The 20,322-nt window shown below is 40.8% G+C and overlaps 1 protein-coding gene across 3 annotated transcripts in view; it reads left to right on the plus strand.

Moving 5' to 3' along the window:
* Positions 1-20,322, plus strand: part of LOC124615441 — a 79,116-nt gene that overhangs the window by 14,128 nt on the left and 44,666 nt on the right. For 2 of the 3 annotated variants that reach the window (XM_047143329.1, XM_047143330.1), the window contains exon 2: positions 13,419-13,665. In XM_047143329.1, coding sequence (XP_046999285.1) covers positions 13,419-13,665 — 247 coding nt within the window. Of the gene's footprint in view, positions 1-9,606; positions 9,749-13,418; positions 13,666-20,322 lie in introns of all 3 variants that reach the window. The other variant, XM_047143331.1, reaches the window with a different exon arrangement.

The raw sequence follows: 20,322 nt of genomic DNA on the forward strand, positions 1-20,322 counted from the left end.
CAAAGAACTGCGACTTCAGTAACATTGTTCATTGAATGAAATTTTGACTATGCGGTAGAATGTGCACTGATATAAAACTTCCTAGCAGAATAAACCTGTGCGCTGCACCGAGACTCGAACTTTGGACCTTTGCTTTCGCGGTCAAGTGCTCTACAGCATTCACTTCCTTTACAGTGGTGTCTTTGTGAGCTATGCCTTCTTGTAGTTCATTAGCAGAACCCAATTTCGCCAAATTTTCGTTGGTATGTTTTAAAGTCGTCTGTCATGTTGTTGTAAAGAAAAGGCAGCACACTTCTCCTGGCACTGGTTTTTTTCCTACCATGATAGAACCTTATATCTTGGATAGCCATACAGGGCGTACATAAAGTCCGGGAACACTTTCAGTGCACAAGAACTAAACATGGTACAGATGTCATAGATATCTGTACAATGTTTGGTTCTTGTGCAATAAATAATTGAAAGTGTTCCCAGACTTTATGTACACCCTCTACTTTTAGGTTGTTTGAATACTGCTGTTCGCATCGCGTATGGGAACTGATGACCATGTGAAAAATTTGTTTCTTCCGTAGTGAGAAACTGGAAGACACTATCATCTTGATTGTCATCGTCCAAACGCTTAGATGAGCTAGAACCTAAAACATGTCAGGCTGTGATTGCTTTCAGTTTTCTTCGTGAAATTAGCTATTTTATTCTTGAATAATTTCTCAAAAGTTTCATCATCACGGAAATCATCGTCTGGAGAGTCACTGTTAGTATCTGTTTTATTACTAGGGTATAGGATACTAAGGTCCTCATCCGGAATTTGACTCATCTGAATTCTATTCCGAGTCGGATTCTTCAAGGTAATTTTGAGAAAGTGCGAGAGCTACAATTATTTTCGACCGCTTTGAAACATATTTGGAGCCTTTCATTGTGAATCTGTAAAAAAAAAAAAAAAAACAGGAAAAGTTTCTTTTAAAGAATTTCTAATTAGGATATTTCTATTACCTAACTAGTTTGCCAAAGGTATGACAAACTGAATAATTAAAATTTAAACGTAAAACGCGAGTTGTAACATGTTTTTCGATCATCTGTGAATACAAAAATATCAAACGTAGTATGGTAGCAAAACTTGCAATCAAATTGATCAAATGTTCTGATAAAGAAAAAAGAGCTCGTAGGAGAGTGGAACATCGGTCAGGCATACCGACAAATACGTGACACCAGAACTGTCTTGTCCGCAGCTCGTGGTCTCGCGGTTGCGTTCTCGCTTCCCGAGCGCGGGGTCCCGGGTTCGATTCCCGGCGCGGTCAGGGATTTTCACCTGCCTCGAGATGACTGGGTGTTTGTGTTGTCCTCATCATTTCATCATCATTCATGAAAGTGGCGAGATTGGGTTGAGAAAAGCTTGGGAATTTGCACGGGCGCTGATAACCGCGCAGTTGAGCGCCCCACAAACCAAACATCATCACCAGGGCTGTCAGGCCGGGAAGAGAAAGCGCATTTTCGGAACACGGTCTCAAAGACCGACACTACGTTTACATGTGACACATCTTCCTGAAGACAAATTTCGGAAACCGTTTTTCGCTCTCGTGTTTACATGTTAAGCGGATTTGCCAGCCCAGTTAAATATGGCGCCTGGAAAACAGATAATACAGTTTATGAATTAGTAAGCACAATCGCTATTTCTCTTCAGTTCGACTAGGTGTAAACAGTTTCAGTAATATGTTTCTACTTATCCTTCACTGTACAACAAGCCACTCCGTCCATATTAGCCGAAATTTTTTTAAAAGAAGACGAAACCTGGCAGCCCAAGCACGTTCCAAAACCGGCTGAGTTTACGTGGGAGCGAAAAACGATCGTGGAGTTGGTAAACCGGCAACCAGAAGCGGATTTCCGGAATCGATTTTGCAAGTGTTCACGTGACTGCCCAGATAGAGAATTGGGAAATTTGTTTAGGAGATCCTGTTTTGGGAGCCCAGTTTAAACGGGATGAGAATGTAACAAAAAAATCTACTGACTGGGAAACAATGATGCGCTGACAACGAGTTTTTGCCCAGCAGCCGTTCGAAACCCCTAACGTCAGCTGTGGTATCTCAGACCGATGCACCCTTCCGAGGGGTAAAGTTACGCATGTTCAAATGATGCCTCTTTCCTCGTGCGCAGACGCACTGAATAAAAGGGCAAGCACAAAAATTGGTGCAAAGAACGCATGGGCGTTCTCGTATCCTCATTGCGCAAGCAGTCTGCTATGAATCTCCTTTATTGCTTGTGAGCTTGCGTTACGTTTATTGTGATGAAAAGGCGACAGAAAAAACAAACCGCAAAAGCTACTGTAGGTAAAGAAGCTTTTAAAAAAACATAGGTACTAGAAACTCAAAGCGGTGACAACGTTTTGTATGCGAATTTCAGGTGGAGGTCACGACGACATTTTAGATTTTCTGCTTGGGAAACTGCAGCGATAAGGCTGGGAGTAAAATTTTGTTAGCTACTAACTGGCGACTTATATTCTCGTTTGAATTTTTATTCCTCCTTTCAAAACAGACCATTTCAGCGCTATTAAATTTTTAACTTGTATGTGGGATAATTGTAATTTATTATGTGATTGTTTTTCACTGTAGGAAATGCCTAAGCTTGTAATTATTAGCATATTTTGTTTGTGTACTGCTCTCGTTTATAATTGTGACTAGTTCCGCATCCATGCAGTTCCCATGCCTACTGAATCAGTGAAACACGAATGAATAAATAAAAATAAAAGTGATTGTTCCTGAAACTGAGAAATACTTAAGGGAGGTTCTTAGTCGTTATGTAATTGTGAATTTGCTTTCAATGCGTCATTTGTACTTAATCATGAAATATGTGTAGATTAGCGTCCTCGGACGTGACGAATTTGGGAATTTCATAGACGCAGAAATCCACTAGAACGGTGATTGTGTTTTTCAGTCTCGTTTTTTTTTTTTTTTTTTTTTGCATCGTCAGTGTACTTCATTTCTGTTTTTAGTAGTTTGTTTGAGAGCTACACATACTCCATCACTTCTTTTGTTCACATGTCATTCTCCTCAGTTGTTGTGCTTGTAAGTCACTGTAGCATGAATATTCGTCCACGGTTTTGATATACACTTTTCATAAATTTTTAGCTTATTCTTCTCATCTCAGTTTCTTATTTCGAAATTTACGATATCTTATTGTTTACAGAAATACGATCGGGAACTTTTTATCAAATAAGTGACGCTCAGGGCAACACATCTCGAATTTTTATTGAAATAATGTTCAGAAGCGGCTTTAAACACGACTTTTTTTCTTAGTCCGCAATCGTCTATAAACATCTCAAGCTTGCTTTCGTCGCAGTGAACAGACATTATTGAACATAAATCGCTGTATGGCATAACCTCGACACACATACAAGTATGGACCCCAGTTGCCCGTCGTCTGCTAAAAAGTGCAAAGATTCCTGGCGAAGGTGGATAGCAATGCGCTTTATGTGCGGCCACCATTTCCGGGAAATTACGCGGGCACAAATGCGCATGCATGAACACGAAAAAGGCATCGTGTCGACGCACCGTAACTCCAGTATCTGCCCTCTCCGGAAATATCGTCTGCTACGACCTACTGGAATCCGGGACAGGATTGTCAACTGCCAGGTTACCTGTAATAGTAGCCTCTAACTTCCAGAGAAAAAGTATTTTGGGCGAGAAGTAACTGCCACAGAAAAATAACTTACAGATACGCTCATCCACTGACGATTATTTCCATAGATCACGCGCGCTTGACAGTGATAACTGCCTCGGAAAAATAACTTACACTTTCCATGGTGCCACGAATTCTAGTGGTCACTATGCGTTGTAAGGTAGCATGAAAACAAAGTACGCAGTTTGAGAAGCAGATGGCGCACAGTTCGTCAGCTATTTGCATGAGCTATAGAATACTTGGTAAGTCCTTCAGCTCTGTTCGTTTATTCGTGGTCTGAGGCGATGCGAAAACGTAGTACGCACTTTGGTAAACGCACTGTTGGCAGTTCTTACAAGGGAACCTCCCCATCGCACCCCCCTCAGATTTAGTTATAAGTTGGCACAGTGGATAGGCCTTGAAAAACTGAACACAGATCGATCGAGAAAACAGGAAGAAGTTGTGTGGAACTATGAAAAAATAAACAAAGTATACAAACTGAGTAGTTGATGCGAAAGATAGGCAACATCAAGGACACTATGAGGGCAGGAGCGCCGTGGTCCCGTGGTTAGCGTGAGCAACTGCAGAACGAGAGGTCCTTGGTTCAAGTCTTCCCTCGAGTGAAAAGTTTAATTTTTTATTTTCAGTTTATGTGACAAACACTTATGTTTTCATCACTTTTTTGGGAGTGATTATCACATCTACAAGAAAACCTAAATCAGGCAAGGTAGAAGAATCTTGTTACCCATTTGCCAAGTGTACAAGTTAGGTGGGTCGACAAAATATTCCTGTCATGTGACGCACATGCTGTCACCAGTGTCATATATAATATATCAGACGTGTTTTCCTGTGGAGGAATCGGTTGACCTGTGACCTTGCGATCAAATGTTTTCGGTTCCCATTGGAGAGGCACGTCCTTTCGTCTACTAATCGCACGGTTTTGCGGTGTGGTTGCAAAACACAGACTCTAAACTTATTACAGTGAACAGAGACGTCAATGAACGAACGGATAGATCATAACTTTGCAAAAATAAAGAGAGTAAACTTTTCACTCGAGGAAAGACTTGAACCAATGACCTCTCGTTCCACAGCTGCTCACGCTAACCACGGGACCACGGCGCTCTTGAGCTCACACTGTCCTTGATGTTGCCTATCTTTCGCATGGACTACTCAGTTCGTATATTTTGCTTATTATTTCATTGTTCCACACAACTTCTTCCTGTTTTCTCGATCGATCTGTGTTCAGTTTTTCAAGGCCTATCCACTGTGCCAGCTTATAACTAAATCTGAGGGGGATGCGATGGGGATGTTCCCTTGTTAGAATAATTGCTAGGATCAGATGAGCGATTATTATAGTAACTGCTACTTCTCAGTAACCGGTTATTTTTGCTGGTCAGGTTATTTTTTGCCACCTCTAGCCTCACATCGTAGAGACGGTAGAGGTAGACATGCGCCAGCAATGCCAATTCCATCTTCTGACGAATTATCAAGAGACACAATGTTTGAGAACTGATGGTGCTTCCTAGTGGTCCATTAGATTATGGATGAACCGTGAAAACGTTTTTCCTTTTCACAGACCGTGCAGACCACAACATCTTTTTTAGTTTTTGTGTAAAAAACCACCCATCTGAGCATTTTGGCATTTTGTTCCAGATGGCAAACACAAAGCTCACGCAGTACAACGCGCGCGCGCGCACACACACACACACACACACACACACACACACACACTGGTCATACCGGACTCTAGAGTCCATTACCGCAGCAATGTATTTTCGCCATCTGTCCATGTCTTAGGCTATTTCCTTCCATTCACCTTCAATACCTAGGCTCCTCAAATCAGCCTTCACATTGGCCTTCCATCTACGCCTTGGTCTCCCCACAGGACGTTTTCCTTCTAGGTGCCCTACCAGTACTCTGCGCGCTGCCCTGCTCCCATCCATTCGAGCCACGTGACCCGCTCATCGCACCCTACGTGATTTAATAATACTGATTATGTCAGGGCTTGAATATAGTTCGTGAATCTCTTCGTTATGCAGTTTTCGGCACTCTCTGCTAATGTCATCCCTTTTTGCTCCGAAAATTTTCCTCAAAATTTCTCGAAGTGATGTCCACGCCTAGATACTTAAATTTGTTCACTTTTTCAAACTGCATGTCTCCAACTCTTAACATTTCCTGATCTACTGCTGTCGGCATTCTAGTAGTAACCAGGTATTTAGTTTTGTCTTCACTTATCCTTAGACCTACATCTTCACTAGCCTTGATTAATGCATTCACAGTTGCTGTTACAGATTCTTTCGTATCGCTAATGATGTTTAGATCATTTGCATACCCTAATATCTTAATATTTTCATTTAATGCCACACCCTCTGAATTATCTGCTGCCAAACGCGAACACACTATTAATAAATACGACGAAGGGCTGAACTAGAAGTTACTGCAGATATCAGAATGACTATTACTGACGGCAAGCGATAACAAGAGTGCGGTTAACAATAATGATTTAACAGCACCAGAATGATCTGTTGTTTCTGCTAATAATTGAATGCACCTGCATTCTGATGAGTCCAGTTGTCGCTCCCAGGGTGCTAGAGTGGTGTGAGCTCGGCTACACCACTAATGGATTATTTATACTCCACAGATTTTGAAATATAAACAGCATTGTGTGCGTGGATGTGAATTGTACGTATGTAGTCGGTGATGTAGTTTCACACAAATAAATGGTTGGATAATTGGTTACAGGCTAGATTAAAATTATTTTTAATTTTTGGACATTTTCCATAAAGCAGAATGCAAACTGTCTCTAAAACGAGGCAAGGTTGCTTTCTTCCTCGTATATCCTTAAGGGAACCATCAAGTTCAGTTTTGCACCACCAACTACGTCTTCAGTGTGTCTGGGTTTCCCCGGATTGGTCATGGTATTGAGGAGGGCTTCCCGAGGCGTAGTGGAGGGATTTTTATACAACTGTCCGGGTAAACCCGGACCTTTTTTCGTGTCTGCTGAAATTCCATTGATTGGAAGTAAATAGATTGTAATAAACCTTAGGTAAATTCTTTAAATGAGAACTGGCCCTTTGGTGGTTACTTCGTTTTAGTCTACTAAAAACCAAGCGGCAAGCTTGCTTAGATGCTCACCTGTACACACACAGGTTGTTAGAAATAATCTGTATTTCTTTGATTACGTATATATCACAAATGGGAATAGTTAGAAAGGTGCAGTTTGCTTCATAATGTTCAAACACACTTAAGGCTGTTTTTAATTTTTTTTCATTCAAGTTTTTTACTGGTCCCTCCACTCCCACAATTTTGACAGTGTGTGAAATGGTTAGTACAGACCAGATCTGACACGCTGGTCCTGTGGAACTCCATTACATTTTTTTTCTTTGGCGGGACTGCAGGAACTGTGAGCTCACGTCATAGTGCTACAGCACACGTTAATGAGAATATGTTAGGCTAGACATGGAGCTGGAATATCACTTTGATGTCCTGTGTGCTAAAGATGGCGCACATAATCAAGGTTAACATCTGTTCCCGCCATCCCTGTCATCGTCGTCGTCATCCCCCCCCCCCCTCCCCCCTTGTGTCAGTCTTGGTTTTTCTCTCTCAGCCCTCGAATATTTTCCCAAGTAATTTGGGACACCTATTTCTCCTGGATTTATCAGAAATTATGTAACGATTTATCCTGAATTAGATTTCCATTTCACCTGTATTAGTATGCTGCTATTGATAACGTATTTTCTCAAATAAGTTGTGTATGTAGCGTTGCCATCTGTCTGGATATATCGGGACTGTCTCCGCTATGCACCTTCTTGCCCCGACATCCCAACAAGACCCAATTTTGGAGCATGCTGTTACGAGCTTGGCTCAAATCCTGAAGTAATATCATCTGTTAGCGCAGCATGTAAATGCAGCCTCAGTTAGTTGTATTTATGTCAACAAGTTTGTATTCACAGTCGTCTCACAGATGACATTGCATCCTGTATTGATGATGCAAGCAGCTTCTAGACCTCTCCAATACTACGGAACAGGAGCTGTTTAAACAGCACGAGGAGGAAGTATCGCGCGGTTCCCATTTGAAAGCGATCTGAGAGGACTAAACTTTCTAAACGTAATACGAACAAGTAACATAATGAAACTTCCTGGCAGATTAAAACTGTGTGCCCGACCGAGACTCGAACTCGGGACCTTTGCCTTTCGCGGGCAAGTGCTCTACCAACTGAGCTACCGAAGCACGACTCACGTCCGGTACTCACAGCTTTACTTCCGCCAGTACCTCGTCTCCTACCTTCCAAACTTTACAGAAGCTCTTCTGCGAACCTTGCAGAACTAGCACTCCTGAAAGAAAGTAACATAATGTTTGAATATAGGGCGCAAAGTGTGTAGTGACTAGTACTTCGACAACTAAAGTGTTATTGTTGACCGTTAACCATCTCATAAACTTATCATAACCTATGAAAATGCCAAAGGATGGAAAGAGAAAGTGTCACTTTTTGTATGATTACACAAACGAGTGGTCTTTTGTCAAGAAAGGATGTAAGGACCAGGAAGCGTTGTGAGATTTGTAGCTGCTTGATCTAAATAACTCGACGGAGGTGAGGCAGATGTGAGGCATCACATTTCTACGAAGAATCATACAAATAGATTCGCGGCAGTATCGATATCAAAGCCAATTTCTACATTCACGATCAAAGAAGTAACCAGAAACAACTGCTCGTTGCTGCTGCAGAACTAACAGAAGGCTATAATGTTGTCAAGCAACATCTGTCCTTCAGTTCTCTTGGCTGTACTGTAAAACTGAATGCCGCAATGTGTCCTCACTCCAAAGTCACTGGAAAGTAGTCTACAGCCAGGACCAAAGCTACAGCGATTGTTTAAAATATCCACGCACCACACTCCATGTCCAAATGCACAAAAAAATTGCAAGAAGTTTCATTTTAAGGCATAGGTACACAAAGCTGTAAAGATGATTCCTTTAGTTGTTCATAACTTTACTGAAGTTGACAGAATCCGATAGGTAATGTTGGAATTTTGATCGTTGAATAACAAAACATCGGAGACAATTGCAAAGTTTTGTCTAGTCACTTTAAGGCAACTGCAAATGCCATTAGATAAATAAATCATGTTTTGTGGAGACAATACCAATATCAATTTTGGAGGGCATCATCGACGCGGCCATCAGAATAGTGTTTCACCAAATTAAAGAACAAGGAAAAAACATATAAGGCATTGGATGCCCTGCCCATATTCTCCACGATACTATATAAAGTACAGCTGAAGTTTTAACTGTCGACATAAAAATAATCGTCATGAAAATATTTAATTATTTTTCAGTATACACAGTAAGGACAGGGAAGCTGGAAGAGTTCTGCTTATTTGTTGATGACGGTCATCAGCCTCTTCTATCTCACTGTTGCTTATGCCCACTGTTGAGAGAATTCTTAATCTTAGGATTCCATTAAAACAATTTTTTGATGCCGAAAATAGATCACCTAAAATAATTTGAGGTATTTTTTTTTTTTTTTTTCAGTAATCTGATCAGTGAAATTTACTTCATGTGTCTGCAGTCAAACTTGGCTCTGTGTGAAAAAAATATAAAAAGCATGGGGAAGAATAGTGTCTCAATAATGGCATAAAGAAATATATCAACCGGCATTCAGATGTGTGAATGAAAGGAAGACTGCCAGTCTTATTGGCATGCAAACCAAGATAAATTTGAACAAATTAAGGAATGTGAATCCTAACCACGTAACAATTAATCTGATTTCTAAATTCGAGGAAGAGACGGTGCCTTTGTATACTATAGCATTTGATTACTTAGAGAAATGGGCTATTTCTTTTAATAAATATCAAGTATTTAATTGGGTGATACTATTTGAAATCCTGGATTGGGTGATGATTGAAAAGACTATTATATACCTGACTGAAAATAGTGTGAGTATTTCAGGCAGCATTTGTTTTCAGGAATATATGTATGCGAAGAGCATTTTAGAAACCAACCGTGACTCAAAAGAATGGAAGTGTAAACACTCTGTGGAAGAAAAGTGAATTTACTTTCTTAAGGAGACCAAAAATCCTGAACACATATGACAACTGCTGAAATTATGTGAGTATTTGTTTTCTATTGCATCACACAACACCACTGTGGAAATATTTTCACTGATGTCAGCCCAGAGGACTGATGAAAGAAATCAATTGCTGCCAGGGACTGTGGAATCAATCTTACAGTGCCAGCTTAACTGCAAGCTGACTTGCAAGGAGTGTTATTAATATGCAAAAGGGAAAGGAACTTGCTGAAAAAGGTGAAATCTTCCAAAAAATATAGTGTACTAACTACTTCTGCTGCAACAAGTTCCATGTAATTGTTTTCTAAATAAAAAGTAATTGTATTAAATAATTTTTTTACTTAATTTCTACACCATCTCAGAGTGTCCCAACGAGGTCCCAGCTAGGTATGGCAACCCTAAGTGTATTGAGCTGCGACAACCCACAGTTTGTTGTAGAAACTACAAAAGCGATGTTAGTGACTGAACTGAATTGTGATGAAACTTGAGTTGAATGTTTTCACATGCTATTGAAGAATATAGACATGCTGAAGAAAACTTAAGACATTGACAAATATTATATGTTTGCTCCCACCCCATCTTAGAAGGTACTAACAAAATATATATTATTGTACTTTTTGTAACAAATTAAAGTGAGAGTTTACATTTTCACATTTAATTAAGGATTTTTTTTTTTTTTTTTTTTTTTTCAATTTTAAAATTTTTTAATGTGTCCCAAATTTGGGTCTAGATAATATGGTGTCCTTAACACACTAAACTCTATTAGGCAGCTAATAGGACCTTAGTTGTGTATGAACATTATGCTGCAAAGTGCACGTTTCTATCTCTCCCCCTTCCGAAACATGTCTGATCAAAGTTGTAAAGATCATTTTGGAAAACACTGTATTTTGCATGCTTTTTTATTGAGAACCGTGACACCTCCCCACTCGACAGACATCTGAATACTGTATTTTAAATGTCATTTGCTTTCTACTCATTGATCTGTATTAAAACTGATTTAATTTACATTCATATTCCTTGCTGCAAATTAGTACTATGTTTGAACATGAACGTCTCTATAATGCACTTTCACGAATCCTCGTTACTGTAGTATATTAATTAATATCTGATGGGATGAGGCATGTGCCCGCTGGCTTTATCAGCATTGAAATGCAAGCAAGGAAACATTCCCCCTCTCATGTCCCTGCTCCCCATGGTACCTTGTGGCCATCGGCCAGCTTATGGTCTATAGACTGTGTGTGTGTGTCCAGGAAAATAATCCAATTTGATTCAGATGTCCAGGATTTTCAAAGTTTTTGTGTGGGATTATCATTTTAAATGATTGCAGGCCTATCCTAGCAATAAGCTCTCTGAGGCTAGCTGTCATTACTATTCAACAAACGATCTATATGAAATGAGGATGACCTCAGAACATAGACAACATGTGTCATTCGTGCTGACACAATTTATGATTTGCACACAATGTGATCAGTACACACCAGCAGTCTTTTCCAGATCTTAGACAAAACCTCTTGCAAGCATACTGTCAGCACACTTACGTGCTTTCCCAACCTGTCTGCTATTTTTCTGGCGGGTTCTACTACTCACCTAACGTTGAAGCTCTCAGTGACAGCATGCCCTTCCTCTGTGTTTGTCGAGACTTGGTAGGAGATGAGACTATTTTGATGGTTGAAATGTATTAACAAAATAGGACATCACCTCATTCTTGGCTGTTGCTGAGGCATTAGGCAGTAACTGTATTACCAGTTTGCACATTTGGCTTCCTCCTGGGATATGCAGATCCATCACTGCTGTGCATCAGAAGACACTGTGACAATGTGGATTCCAGTGGTACCAGAGGTGCTACAGCTTTCTTTACAAGTGTCCCCAAATCACTGCAGAGTATTGTGACAACCTGAAACCCGTCAACCATGGCCAACACAGCTTGTAGCTGTTTCCAGGCAGTGACCAGTTTGCCATTCACTAGCAGTAAGCACAGGACCTAACCAAAAATGGTTCAAATGGCTCTGAGCACTATGGGACTCAACTGCTGTGGTCATAAGTCCCCTAGAACTTAGAACTACTTAAACCTAACTAACCTAAGGACATCACACACATCCATGCCCGAGGCAGGATTCGAACCTGCGACCGTAGCAGTCGCACGGTTCCGGACTGCGCGCCTAGAACCGCGAGACCACTGCGGCCGGCACAGGACCTAACCCTGTCACACAGAAACTACATAAAAATCAAGATAAAATGTACTGTGGCAACCAAGCAATAACACTAATTGAGAAAGTACAAGCAGACAACAATAGGGGTTCAAGTTACCTAACTGTGGTATTGTAGGCAGAGTACATCTGTTCTACTAAAGTTCTGATGCACATAAAATATAAACAAGAAAACTGAAAACCAGCACTGAAATTTACACTACAAAGTCAGATCACAGGACACTAAAAATTACAAAATACACAAAACTTAGAAACAAATCAATAACATTGCTAAAAACACATAAATGAACAGTTAGTCAAATCTTCTCAGAAGTGTATAAGAAAGGCACTAAACTAAATGTGTGTACAAATTGGTTTTTGCCGCTGCTGCAGGAAACACCTTCCTGCTCTAGGAGCTTCTTACTATGGGCAGCAGTTAACAAAATTAAAGTGAATCTGGTGACACTAGTGCTTATGGTGGTGTGAAACTACACTACTCCCAGGTAGGATAGAGAACAGGTAACCAAAGAGTCCGTGAAGTGTTTTTGTGATAATAAGAGTAGTAATTAATCTGAGCAGTAAACCATGTAGCTTAAAATTCCATGCCAGCAGTGTGTCCCTTGAAGTAAACAGCAATTTCTATTACTATACTCCAAGTGCAGTACATTTCCGACATGGCAAACTGGGGTCAGCTGATTTTCCCATGTGAATCTAGGTGCACACCAGCTATCATTGGCTATGGCATGATATAGGGACTTTGATCAAACAGCATTGGTATTGGAGCAACTATTTTGATCCAACTGGGATACAAGTAATGGTTTATTGAATTCTTTGTGAAAACCCGTGGAGACCAGAATCGTAGAGATCACTCTGATCTGTCCAATTATAAAAGAAAGGTGCTTCAGTTCATTTTGCTTCTGGTGATGTTCCATATGGTTTTCACTTTTTTATGATACTTTTATTTTCCCCTCTAAGATCACAATATAATATTTTATAGGAGACCAAGAGATGAATAGACTAAACAGATTCAGAAGGATGTAGGTTGCAGTAGGTACTGGGAGATGAAGAAGCTTGCACAGGATAGAATAGCATGGAGAGCTGCATCAAACCAGCCTCAGGAATGAAGACCACAACAACAACAACAACAACAACAACAGTCTTTACAGTATAATTTTAAGGCTTCTAAGCCATTTGTTTTAGGAGCAGTTCTCTCTTTCTAAAAGATGCAACACATGTTATTAGTGTAATCAACTTTGTCAGAGATTTTTAATCTGAATTGAGCTTTCGTAAATGGGAATTAGATTTCTGTTAGAAGTAGAAAGAAGTTTACCACCATTAAATTTATCACCTACAGTGTTTGTTTAGTTACTATCTCTCATGTTTTCCATCTCCTCCCTCATGTGTTATGCACATAGGGGGTGTACTTGTGTACGGTAAGTGTGAAAGTGACTACATATTTGAATATGTGTTAGTTGTAAGTTTTTCACTCCAGTGTTGAAGTCTTCAGTAATTGGTTTGTTTTCAGGCCCTTTTGTGAAAATACCATTGGCACTAGTACTATCAGGAGATCCAGAGTTTAGAAAACATCAAAGACATTTGGGTTTAGCAAAGTTACTAGTTGAACGTGGAGCAAATCCTAACTTACGCATACCAACATCGGAACTTCAGCGAGCAAGTCCAAGTCCTATGGAATACTTAATAAACCTACTTAGTAGCACAAGGGATGTTGTATTACAACAAAGTGTGTTCATTTCCAGTGATCAGAGTGCAAGGTAAGTGAGTTAACAGTTACTTCAAAAGCTACACTCAGTTTCTTTACACACATTATAATGTGTGTTTACATTTTTGTCAGATTCGAGCACCTCTGTGCTGGACTGTCATGCTGAAAAATCACAATGTATACCCATTTTAGATGGTACTAGAATCAGTCTGTGCAAGCTGTTTGGCAGTACTCAAGTTTATAGGATATTTTGTTGTAGTCACTGGCAGTACACTGAGGGCAGTCATTGGCAGTACACTGAGAGCAGTTATTGAAATTTATATTTAGTGTGACTGTTTTATATTACGGAGAAAATGGCTGAAGACATGAGAACTGATTACACTGGTTGTACCACCTTATCCACTTAATATACTTACTACAGTAAAGCAAGGAATCTTTAACATAAAAACACAGTGTGGAAAAGTGGGATACCATTACAAGTTTTCTTAGTAATTCTTCAGGCTTTCCTGGTGATCTGTTGACAAATTGATATCAGTGTCATCCATGCATAATATGTTGACAGTGTGACTTGTTTGTCTTTGTCATATGCTACCTGAGAAGGCTGCTAGTCGACTAGAGTGGGACCAGTATTTATTGCCTATTGCCTCCCACCACGTATTGTCCTTCCACTGGAAGTGTCTTGAGATGTTCCATCTTTGGTCTGGTGCCCCTGGCTGCAAGGTGGTGTTCTGTTCTCATCATGGTGCTTCTGGTGCCCTGTCTGGGGTTCATTCCCTGTATCCAAATTCTCAGTTCTTCTTTTTATTGAGTTCTGCTGCTGCCACATTGGGTTTTTAGTAGCTCTAGTGCAGAATCCCAGGCTTTGCTGAGTAGGTACCCTGTGTCATGATTCTGCTGCTCTCTTCCCATAGCTTCCTGATTGCCAACCTCTCATCACTGGAAATGTTCGAAATAGGAGGTTTCGTCTTAGTAGTTGTTGTACAGGTCTTCCTGCAGATTTCTTGTGCCACTTTTGGTGAAAATGTGTGGCAACTTGCTCTACTGTACTGATGAAACTTGGAATGGATACTTCCCTAGGAGTACTTGTGAAATTGAAGCCCCTGCTGAGTAACTTGAAGGTGGTTTTGTCAATCTGCTTGCCACTTCAGTTAATCACAATGCAAGTATCCTTCATCTGCTGAGCCTTTTTACACATACAGGCAAACTTTTCATACTGGCACACAGAGGCATACTTCCTGGTGCATTCTGCTAGAGACCAGATGGCACTATTTACACATTCCTAGTCTTTACCTGCCAAGGAGGCTGCCACATAAAGGTAAAGTTGTACATGCTCCCTGGCCACCAAATCGAGCCTGTGACACGTATCCCTAATGCTGCCCCTCATAAATTCTATGCTTGCTTATGTTTCATCTTTTTTGCTGCTCTGGGGATGATGTGATATGGTGCCTCAACTTTCAAGGAATTTGTCTGTTTCATGTTTAATCAGTTTGGTGGGACAAGTTGCCAACACACTTCCACCAAATGTGGCAGAAGAAATCTGCCAGGAGACCTGTAGGGTGATCACTGAGACAAAACCGCCTTAATTGAATTTTTCCAGTGCTGAGACTGGCATGAAGAAGCTTCAGGAAAACTGTAACAGTGTGGTTTTGCCAGCAGACTCATTATGCAGCAGACTGATCATGATCAGAAAGTTCTTCAGTTTCTGATAGACCCAATAATGTACTCCCACTGACAAAATGGACAAAAAGGCCATGGAACTCTTGAAAGCTACAGGCATGCCTGACAACATCAACAAACAACTATAACCTAGGGCATCAGTTCCACGAAGACTGTATGGACTGCCAAAAGTATACAGAAGTGTGCCATTACGCTCAATTGTCAGTAACGTGGTACATCAGCATATCCAGCAGCTAACTATTTGAAGAAACTTCTGTGCCCATATGTGGTGAAGTGTGTTCAACACATCAACAACTTGGAGGACTCCTTGCAACATCTTGAACTACTACATGTCATGGAATCTGATACAATGGTCAGGTTTGGTGTGGTCTCCGTGTGTACCTTGGTACACTGAAAAGCTCACAAGAACTGACGACTGAGGAATTTGACAGTGCTGTGATGATTCTATTCAGATGTACGCTGACTTCAGCATATTTTCTGTGTGAGAACCAATATTATGAGCAGACAGAAAGGGTAGCCACGGACAGCCCCCATTCTCCAGCGGTTGCCAATTTGTTTTTCGATAAATTTGAGAAGGAAGACATAGAGGCAGCTAGATATGAATTCGCAACAGTCTCCACGTATGTAAGTGATACCTTTGGAGGTGGCTTCTTGATAGGGAGAGGCTCATTGAGTTTCTGGAATGTCTTAACTCACACCACCAAAATATAAAGTTGACCATTGAAGTGGAAACAGGTGGAGTTGCCATTTCTGGGTGTACTTGTCAGGAGGAGACCAGATGGGGTGTTGGGCCACAGTCTTTATAACAAATCTACACACACTGATTTATACATGCAGGCTAGCAGATGCCATCACCCAGCAGGGAAAAATTGAGTTCTAAAGACATTGGTCCACAGGATACACATCTTGACAGACCAAGACAGTTTGAGATTAGAAATAGAGCATCTACTCTCAGTCTTCTGCAAAACTTGTAACACGATCAAACACATGCAGAAGACTTTTCAAGAAGCCTCTCTGCCACATGATAGAGAAGAAGTGCAAGATAAGCAAAGGCTGTGGCTTACCTGCCCTGTGTGGGATCTATTTTTGCCAAAGTCACCAGGATTCAAGAAGCGTAACATCAAGGGTATGTTCTGTCCACCCACCAAAATTAGAGGACTACTGGGAAACGTGAAAGATGACCTTGGTCTACACAAACCAGGAATTTATGATATACCATACCAGTGTGGCGTATCATACTTTGGACAAAGAACTAGGATACGGACTTCAGAGGCAAAGAACATCAGCACATCCAACTGAGACAGACAACTAAATCAGCCATTGCTGAGTACTTTCTGGAACTTAATCTTGACATGATCTGTGAAAAATGAAGGTTCTGGCACAGACCCACAGATATTGACTGTGTCAGTCATATAAGAGTGTCAGCACAGATAGAGTTGGTGGAAAAACTTATGATTCGTTACACTTGGTACCAACTCAGCAAAGCCAGGAATAAAGCTCTAGAGTCTCTAAAAACGGAATGGCGGTAGCAGCAGAACTCAACTAAGAGAATAAGTGAGAATGTGGATTTGGGGAACAAACCCAGACACAGCACCAGAAGCACTGTTCTGAGAGCAGAATGCCAGATCTCTGTCAGACGTACTGGTCCAAAAATGGAACACTAGGTGTGGAAGACAGAATGTCTCAGAGTATTTCTAGGGGGAAGAGACCCTAGATGGAATGCCAAGAACTGACTATGGAGGCAAACAGGAAAAACTGGATCACCAGCTAACGTGTACATATACTGGGCCGAAGATAGGATCCCTGAGGATGCTTCTAGCAAGAACAGATCGCAGATGGAACACCTGAGGCCGATGGAAGGGGGGGTAGGTGGGGGTTGGGAACCAGTAGGTGTAAATACTGGATACAGTCCACTCGATCAACAGTGTCAGGTAGCGCCTGATGAACACAAGTACATTGTTGACATTTTGTACATGATCAATGCTGATATCTGGCAGAATACCTGACACCTCGAGGTGTCAATTTTTCTTAGGGTTCCTGCAGTAGTGCGGGTGGAAGTCTGAAATACACAACCCAGCAGCAAGAAACATGGAGGAGGAAAAGTACTGTATTAAATTAGTTTCCAGGATGGTAGTTCCCCCATCGAGAGGGTTAAGGTTGCTAATAACAGAATTTTTGGGGGTTAATTAAAATGGTCATGCATTACACCAAATGTATGAGAGCATAGTCAAACAGGAGCAGTGTAGAAATCAACAATGGAATGCCAGCAACATGTTTGTGAAATGCAGAATGTAAGCAGTAGTGGAGAGGATTATCAATGACTGAGAGATGAAGAGAGGAGAGACTGGGAATGAGATAGATTGCAACAAAAAAAATTAATTGGGAGAATGATGGAGACGAGTGAAACCAAATAAAATAATGCTACAGAAACTGCACAATACAGTAACACTGAAAGGGAAAATGAAAAAGTAAGTAAACTCAAAGGAAAGAAAAATGCTCATGTTGAAAGTGAAAACAATTTTAGAGGCTCCTTTTAGTTGAACCCAAGTGCATGACAACAACCAAGCTTGCATTGCAATACTAGTTCTAGTTCTTCCCTATGAAGTTCTGAAGTGCTTGTCCCAGCAGTTTTCCATGTTACTCCCATGACTTAGTTAACATTGAAGTTATGATTGCTCTATGGGCGAAGATTTAAAAGTAAAGCACAATAATTTTATTGCCAGAAAGTTTTAATACAAAACAAAACAAAAAAAATCGCAAATGGACTTACACATTTTACTCATGTTTCTAGATGTCACCAACGTTCTCAGGACATTTCTCCCATCATGGTAACAGTTTCAGAATGCTCTGCTTGTAGAAATCCATTTGATCAGAGTATAGACATCTGTAGACTCCTGATTTCACTTCCGCATCTGTCGCGAAGTGTTCACCAGCCAGGAATTTCTTCATGGGACCAAGCAGATGAAAGTCTGTGGGTGCAAGGTCGAGACTGTACTTTGGATTCTGGGGCACTTCCCACCCAAATTTTGTCATTTTTCACGAACAGGAGCAGCAACATGGGGCCGAGCATTGTCACGAAGAAGTTTGACACTGTCAGCATTAGTGTTGTGGCACTTGTCAAGAAGGGCATGACGCAACTTAACCGACGCTTTAATGTAAGCTGCAGCATTCACAGTGGTCTGGTGCTCATCAAAGTTAACCAATAACACACATACATATCCCAGAACATAGTGGGGAACTGGCATGTTTCCACTTCATAGAGGCGTGCTTGAATTTGGATGTGTAGCAGTACACCCATGACTCGTCACCATTGACTATTCTTTTCAGAAAGTCATGCCCTTCTGCAACGTAATGTGTTAAGTGATCCAAGCTTGTCATCATTCACGGGCTCTTGTGGTTGTCAGTCAGGTCGTAGGCACTCAGCGAGCACCAGCTTTATGAAATTTCAACGTGTCGTGAACAGTATTGTACGCTGCATGATAAGAAATGTTGAACTGCTAGGATAAGCACATGCTGATCGTTCAAAATTGCTCCCTCAATGGCTCTGACATTCTGTAGAGTTGCAGCTGTTACCAGCTGCCTGGAGCATAATGAATCTCTAAGCTCTACATGGCCATCTTAGAAGAATGCACACCATCTGGAGACATTTCTATGGTCCATACAGTCATCCCCATACATGCCATGCGTGCCCCTGTGAATTTCACTCTGTGCCCTTTGGCCCCTCAAATATTGAACTACTCTTCGCTGCCCTTCACAAGTTGACAACAGAAACATATGTGCCATGTTTGTTTCATAGTTCTGACTTCTCTCGGTACAGCTGCACATAAAAACAAAATTCCCTTTGTAGTGCACACTTCAAACTATATCTTTGTGAAATTTTGACTTTTCAGCTGCAATACCAGGAGAGATAAAATTATTGTGCGTTACTTTCTGATCCTCCCTTGTTGTACAGGTATGTGTTCCACAACATGTTATTCTGTATTACTATCCTGTGTTCATTTTTTCTTCGTGACTGCTTGGCGGCCTTTGTACAAGTCTCATTCAGTAAGTCCTTAGAAACAGTTAGCAAAACTAATTATTTCAGGATTTATTATTTTTTAATTTTTTAACTTAGTCTCCTGTTAACTCTATATGTTTTTCCAAGAATATCTCCAACTTTTTTAAAACGTTCAAAAGGTAAGATTTTGGTAGAGTTGTAAAATAGGTATCTGTTTGGACAATGACCTCCTCGTTCAATGTGATCTATCATCCACTTGGCCATTTTTCCATGTACAGAAATAACGAAAAATACCATAGCCGGCCAAAGCCGGTGAATACTGTTACGTCCAGCCCCGTCTTCAGTCTTGTTGGGACTAGGAATCCTGCATACTTGGTTCACTAGACAAACAGTCAAACAACTCATATTAAAGAGTTTTATTACAAGTAATCAAATTCAGTACTTAACTTTGGCAATTAAACAGATGCGTCGCAAGCAAAGGGCAGCATATGAAATAACCACTCTTCGCAGTGACCACTGACCTCTAACTGACAGAAGTCTTTCCTGAACTGCTATCGAGGTGGCTACTGTTAAAGCTGCTATCAATCTGCCTAACATTGATGCTGCTATCCAAGTCACTAATCTTGAAGCTGCTATAGAATTGGGGCCGCCACCAATCAGGTGCGGTGTTTATGTTGTCTTCACATAGGAGCCGCTGCTATCACTTTGTCATCCTGGAAGGGAGGTCGGTCAGCATGCGATCGGCTGACCTCTTCTCACAGCCTATTCTTCTTTGTTGTTCTGGACTGTCATGCCGGCACTTGACTTTTTGCCTTAACAAACACAGTGTATTTTGCAATAATTCAACTTTAATTCCATAATTTTAGCCATTGAAACTGCGTGTGTACACCCGTGCCTCATTCTGATGGAAGATGGTCTGTTTGTTTTTCAGATGAAGATGTTTTTCTTTGATTTCTTCACTCCACTGGTGCAATAGCAATGCATAATACTACACAGTTTTTATTTGCTCCTTTTTCAAGTAATTGAGATAGATGA

The sequence above is a fragment of the Schistocerca americana genome, chromosome 5 (genome assembly GCF_021461395.2).
Source record: "Schistocerca americana isolate TAMUIC-IGC-003095 chromosome 5, iqSchAmer2.1, whole genome shotgun sequence".
NCBI classification, from domain to species: domain Eukaryota; kingdom Metazoa; phylum Arthropoda; class Insecta; order Orthoptera; family Acrididae; genus Schistocerca; species Schistocerca americana.